At 38.3% G+C, this 6,886-nt stretch overlaps 1 protein-coding gene and 1 non-coding gene across 2 annotated transcripts in view; both read left to right on the top strand.

Annotated features, from left to right (window-relative positions):
• ADAM32 (ADAM metallopeptidase domain 32) overlaps nucleotides 1–6,886 on the top strand; it is a gene marked incomplete at its 3' end in the record, with an annotated part of 169,626 nt that overhangs the window by 49,935 nt on the left and 112,805 nt on the right. Inside the window, exon 9 of the mRNA XM_010838845.1 lies at nucleotides 6,599–6,670. Within this exon, the coding sequence (XP_010837147.1) occupies nucleotides 6,599–6,670 (72 nt within the window). The remainder of the gene's footprint in view (nucleotides 1–6,598; nucleotides 6,671–6,886) is intronic.
• On the top strand, nucleotides 2,887–2,958 carry TRNAC-ACA. Its single transcript has one exon. It is a non-coding gene; the product is annotated as a tRNA-Cys (tRNA).

Here is a 6,886-nt window from a genome sequence, read left to right as displayed (position 1 = left end):
GACAGAAATGGTATGTACCTAACAGAAGCAGAAGATATTAAGAAGAAGTGTCAAGAATACACAGAAGAACTGTACAAAAAAGATCTTCATGACCCAGAGAATCACGATGGTGTGATCACTGACCTAGAGCCAGACATCCTGGAATGTGAAGTCAAGTGGGCCTTAGAAAGCATCACTACAAACAAAGCTAGTGGAGGTGATGCAATTCCAGTTGAGCTATTTCAAATCCTGAAAGATGATGCTGTGAAAGTGCTGCACTCAATAGGCCAGCAAATTTGGAAAACTCAGCAGTGGCCACAGGACTAGAAAAGGTCAGTTTTCATTCCAATCCCAAAGAAAGGCAATGCCAAAGAATGCTCAAACTACCACACAATTGCACTCATCTCACACGATAGTAAAGTAATACTCAAAATTCTCCAAGCCAGGCTTCAGCATTACGTGAACCATGAACTTCCAGATGTTCAAACTGGTTTTAGAAAAGGCAGAGGAAAGTGAAAGTGAAAGTGAAGGCTCTCAGTCGTGTCTGACTCTTTGCGACCCCATGAATGTCGGCATGCCAGGCCTCCCTGTCCATCACCAACTCCCAGAGTTCACTCAGACTCAAGTCCATTGAGTCAGTGATGCCATCCAGCCATCTCATCCTCTGTCGTCCCCTTCTCCTTCTGCCCCCAATCCCTCCCAGCATCAGAGTCTTTTCCAGTGAGTCAACTCTTTGCATGAGGTGGCCAAAGTACTGGAGTTTCAGTTTTAGCATCATTCCTTCCAAAGAAATCCTAGGGCTGATCTCCTTCAGAATGGACTGGTTCAATCTCCTTGCAGTCCAAGGGACTCTCAAGAGTCTTCTCCAACACCACAGTTCAAAAGCATCAATTCTTCGGTGTTCAGAGTACTGGCAACCAGAGATAAAATTGCCAACATCTGCTGGATAATGGAAACAATAAGAGAGTTCCAGAAAAACATTTCTGCTTTACTGACTATGCCAAAGCCTTTGACTGTGTGGATCACAGTAAACCGTGGAAAATTCTGAAAGAGATGGGAATACCAGACCACCTGACCTCCTCTTGAGAAACCTGTATCCAAGTCAGGAAGCAAGTTAGAACTGGACATGGAACAACAGACTGGTTCCAAATAGGAAAAGGAATACTTACGTCAAGACTGTATATTGTCACCCTGCTTATTTAACTTATATGCAGAGTACATCATGAGAAACACTGGGCTGGAGGAAGCACTAGCTGGAATCAAGATTGCCGGGAGAAATATCAATAACCTCAGATATGCAGATGACACCACCTTTATGGCAGAAAGTGAAGAAGAACTAAAGAGCCTCTTGATGAAAATGAAAGAGGGGAGTGAAAAAGTTGGTTTAAAGCTGAAGATTCAGAAAACTAAGATCATGGCCTCCAGTCCTATCACATCATGGCAAATTGATGGGAAACAGTGGAAACAGTGGCTGACTTTATTTTAAGGGGCTCCAAAATCACTGCAGATGGTGATTGCAGCCATGAAATTAAGACACTTACTTCTTGGAAGGAAAGTTATGACCAACCTAGACAGCATATTAAAAAGCAGAGACATTACTTTGTCAACAAAAGTCCATCTAGTCAAGGCTGTCGTTTTTTTCAGTAGTTGTGTATGGATGTGAGAGTTGGACTATAAAGAATGCTGAGCACCGAAGAACTGATGCTTTTGAACTGTGTTGTCAGAGAAGACTCTTGAGAGTCCCTTGGACTGCAAGGAGATCCTACCAGTCCATCCTAAAGATCAGTCCTGGGTGTTCATTGGTAGGACTGATGTTGAGGCTGAAACTCCAATACTTTGGCCACCTGATGCGAAGACCTGACTTGTTTGAAAAGACCCTGATGCTGGGAAAGGTTGAGGGCAGGAGGAGAAGGGGACGACAGAGGATGAGATGGTTGGGTGGCATCACCGACTCAATGGATATGGGTTTGGGTGAACTCCAGGTGTTGGTGATGGACAGGGAGGCCTGGCGTGCTGTGGTTCATGGGGTAGCAAATAGTCAGACATGACTGAGCGACTGAACTGAATTCAACTGAACCAAATGCCATAGAGTCACTGGGTGGATGAAAACATGTGCATGTTTGGTCTTCCACTTAGCATATCACTCTACTTAATCCCCCAATTAGTACGTAATTATTTTATACTCTTAGGTTCATCATGTTTCAATTATGACTTGAAATTACAATTATCTTTTATGTTTTATTTGCCTATTGATTGTGAAACTGATAAACATATTTTACTCTTTTGATTATATAATGATTATTTGTTTTAATGAGATTGTATCATGGTTTGTCAACAGAAAATAATAGAATCCTGTATCATTAAAGTGAAAGTGAAGTCGCTCAGTCATGTCTGACTCTTTGCGACCCTGTGGACTATAGCCACCAGGCTCCTCCGTCCATGTGATTCTCCAGGCAAGAATACTGGAGTGGGTTGCCATTTCCTTCTCCAGGGGAATCTTTCCTACCCAGGGATCAAACCCTGGTCTCCCGCATTACAGGAAGCTGCTTTAACCTCTGAGCCACCAGGGAAGCTCTAAGTAGCACTAAAACTACCATTTAATAGAAAATCCTGTAATCACTTTTTAAAAAATTAAATGTATATCAGAATTTTCTTGGAATTAAAAAACAAATGCAATTGCCAAGGTACAGCTTTTGTTTTCCAGAGCTCCAGATGTGTTTCTAATGAGCAGCCATGTCTGAAAACAACTAGATTATATGATGACGTTTTACTTTTTCTATTTCGTATTCGGTCTTCTCATTTCATTTAGTTTGTGTGTTTTGATTTCTCTGTCTCTTTTTTGATGTTGTTGTTCTTTCTCAAGCCTTGTGTGTGTGTGTGTGTATGTATAAATAGTGTGTATAAACTTCCCTGGTAGCTCAGACGGTAAAGCGTCTGCCTACAATGCAGGAGACCCGGGTTCGATTCCTGGATGGGGAAGATCCCCTGGAGAAGGAAATGGCAACCCACTCCAGTACTCGTGCCTGGAAAATCCCATGGACGGAGGCGCCTGGTGGGCTACAGTCCATGGGGTCGCATAGAGTTGGACATGACTGAGTGACTTCCCTTTCTTTCCTTTCTTTCTTAGTGTGTATAATATATATTTTGGAAAATTTATGAATTTTGCCTATCTAAAATATTTATGACATTTTGATTCCACTTGTTTGACTCAGTATGAATAAAATGCTAGATTTCTAATTTATGTTCACTCAAAACTTTGATATAGTTCCATGTATTTTGGCATCTAGTATTACTGCTAAAATTCTAGAAAATTTATTATCTTAGTGATTTTTAAAAAAAAATTCGAATCAGGCTTGAAACTTCTAATCCAATTCTGAGAATTTAAAGATATATTATGTTGTTAAAAAAATCCAGGAAATTAACATGTGATACTGTATTACTAACTGAAGTGCAGATTTTGTTCACATTTCACAAAATTTTATGCTAGTGTCCATTATTTGTTTTCACAAATTATTCAAGACTCCACATTGTATTTAATTGCACTGAGAAGCTTCAGCTGCATGCAACAAGTTCTGGTAAATTCTCTTCATTTTTATTCTGTTGCAGATATTTTCTGATTTTCCTTCTTTAGGGCTTTTTAGATATATCCATCATTGAAAAGTGGGCTTTTAATTACCACATACATGGGATTTTTAAAAGCATCTTGGGTATTAATTTCTCATTTTGGTATTAATTTCTCACCGAAATCCTTTCTTCTTTGCAGTCACCCTCTGTTTTTTTCAGTCTTCTAACTTTATTGAAGTTTTCAGTGGCTAAGTCAAAGAACTCTGTTGGTAAATGCCACATTGCACTTGAAAATATGTGGGTTATTTTCAAATATATTTTGATATTTATTTCTAATATAATTCCACAGTGATAAGAGAACAGACTCTGTATGATTTCAGCACCTTTATACCATGAAACTTTTATACCTTGTTTTATGTCCCTGGACCCTGGAGAAGGGAAAGGCTACCCATTCTAGTATTCTGGCCTGGAGAACTCCATGGACTGTATAGGCCATGGGATCGCAAAGAGTGGGACACGACTGAATGACTTCCACTTCACTTATGTCCTTGGATATATTCCAGTGTCTCCTAGTTTATCATCTATGGGAACTTGAATAGAATTTTTATCCTACTGTCGTGTGAAAATTGTATAAATCTTAATTATATTGAATTGGCTCATAGTGCTCTTCAGGTTTACTATATCCTTCTACTTCTCTGTATATTCATTCCATTAATTTTTGAGAATCTGATATTGAAAGTCCAACTAAGAATCTTAATTTACCTACTTAAAAAATAATTGTAATACATAGTGGAACTATATGTAACCTTGTTCTGTATTTCCCAAATCTCCTGTAAATGTGTTATCATACTGTCATAATTAAAAAAACAACAACAACAGTGCATTACTGGATAAAGACATAAAGACACAACTGTAACCCGGGATACTATAAGAGCATGTAAGGAGGTGTTTGAAAATGTAGGTTTTATTATTATTTAGGCATGCTGATGCCAACAGATGGGGAGATGATTGCTATTGGAAAGACACTTTGTTTCACAGTTCCCAAGAGGAAAGGGTGTACCACATCATGCCACGTGGGGAATCACCAAGAGTAGGTCAAGAGACAGAAGGAGCCATAGGAAAACATGGCAGGAACCTTTATTATGGTTCCTATAGGAAGAAATAGCAAGGCAAGGTAAACAGGTTTAGGATCGGCTAGTTTGGAAAGTTGCAGTGGGTTCTGGAGAATCAAGGTTGTTTAAAGGTATTTCGTACCTTGCCTTTGGATGATTAGGGCAGGGGAATTGGAGCGTGAGAACCTCGTGGCTCAGATCGTAAAGAATCTGCCTGCAGTGCAAGAGATACAGGAGACCTGGGCTAGATCCCTGGGCTCGAAAGATACTCTGGAGGAGAATGGCTACCCGCTCCAGTATTCTTTCCTGGAGAATCCCATGGACAGAGAAGCCTGGTGGGCTACAGTCCCTGGGGTCACAAAGACTCGCACATGACTGAGCGACTAACAGTTTCACTTTTCACTAACCTGTAAAAGTGAAAAACTGAGAGAAAAAAAAAAAAACCCTGACAAAGGAGATTATTGGAGGTTGTGTTCTGATTTGGTTAGTTTGGCAGTGGGAGGAGGGTAGGGCCAAGGAAGACCTATTGCGAAACCTTTCTTTGCAAGGGCACATAAGACTGTTCTGTTCAGATAACTGAGAGAAGTTTAGGATGATTAATACACAAGGCTGAAGAGGGGAAAAGGAAAGAAATGAAGAACTGATATGATACTTGGATTTTATCCTAAAGGTACAGTCAATGAATGATTTTAATCAGAGAAATGACATGTTGATATTTTCATTTTAGAATCATGTTTGTAAACAGTGTAGGGGCAGGAATGCTGGTGAAAAGATTGAAGAAAGATAAAGCATTTAAGAGACTGTTGCAGTAATCAAGATAAACTTTTATAAATCAATAGATGGGAAAGGCCAATTTTAAGTTACTGAGCTTCAGTTAGAAGAACTTGTAAATTGATTTGATTTATTCATTTTTTGGATAACTTTATTAAGCGTCACCTACATCTCCAGTTACTGTTTTATTTATTGGGAATAGAGTAGTGAACAAAACAGAAAAAGTTTTGCTGTCATAGAACATGTAGTATAATAAATGTGGGAGGTCATAAATGATAATAGAAGAATAGATAATGAAGAAGTGGGAATCTGAGGGGGAGCATATTTTTGAGGGAGGATGGTCAGTGTAGTTTTGAATATGCTTATCTTGAGGGTCCTGTGGAATATCCAAGGGATAGTGTGCATTCTTCAGAGCTTAATTCAGACTTCAGTAGTTATACTAATTTGTGTGTATATGTGTAGTTTTGTGTGGTAGTTTCACATATGTAGTCTTTCCTAACTACCACCGCTTGGAATGGAGACACTCAAGAGCACTATCATCAGAAAGCTTTCTTATGTTATCCCTCTGGAGTCATTCCCATCTTTCCCCGCTTCCCTACTTCTTGACCTTTGGTAATCACTAATCAACTTCTCCCTCTGTGATTTCAGGAACACTGCATAAATGTTACCATGGAGTATATATCCTTTGAGATTTGTTTATACTTAGCATAATTTTTTTTAGGTTTACCCAAGATGTTCCATATATCAACAGTTCAGTAACGTCTCTTTTTTTCTTTTTATAACTAAGTAGCATTTTTACTGAGTAGCATGTTATGAATGTACCGGTTTGTTTAACCCCTTGACCATTGAAGGACATATGAGTTGTTTCCACACATGCATGGGTTTTTGTGAGCATCAGTTTTTATTTCTTTAGGATAAATGCCCATGAGTGCAATTGCTAGGTCTATTACCTGCTTTGAAACAAGTTGCCAAACTATCACCCAGAGTGGCTATATGATTTTATATACTACAGTATGTGAGTGGTTCAGTTTATATTCATTTTTTGTTGCTGTCTTATTTTGAAGTGTTCTAACCCCAAAGGAGCTTCAACCTGAGAGAGTAGATGGAGAGTAAATCTCAAACATATTATATAATAAATCATATTAAAATTTTAAATTAATTATGTTTTTCAGTTTGATTACCTGGGCTCTGATAGCATGATAGTAACAAATAAAATCATCGAAATTATTGGCCTTGTAAATTCGGTAAGTATTTTCCTTTTCATACTAGTCAGGAAAATTCATACTAAGTTTGAAATTGTAATTCACATTAACTTGATGGGGTGCTTTTGAAGAATTAAGTTGTCCATATAAATTGAGTGTAAATTTATCAAAGATTGAATTAATTTAATTATAAATGTAATTTAATACATAAAAATTAATTTTTCATGCATTTATCTCTCTCTTTTTAGATGTTTGCCC

This window comes from Bison bison, unplaced genomic scaffold, assembly GCF_000754665.1.
Source record: "Bison bison bison isolate TAMUID 2011002044 unplaced genomic scaffold, Bison_UMD1.0 scf7180017864105, whole genome shotgun sequence".
Taxonomy (NCBI): domain Eukaryota; kingdom Metazoa; phylum Chordata; class Mammalia; order Artiodactyla; family Bovidae; genus Bison; species Bison bison.
Note: the sequence above shows the minus strand (reverse complement) of the source record. Positions and strands in the feature narration are given on the sequence as shown.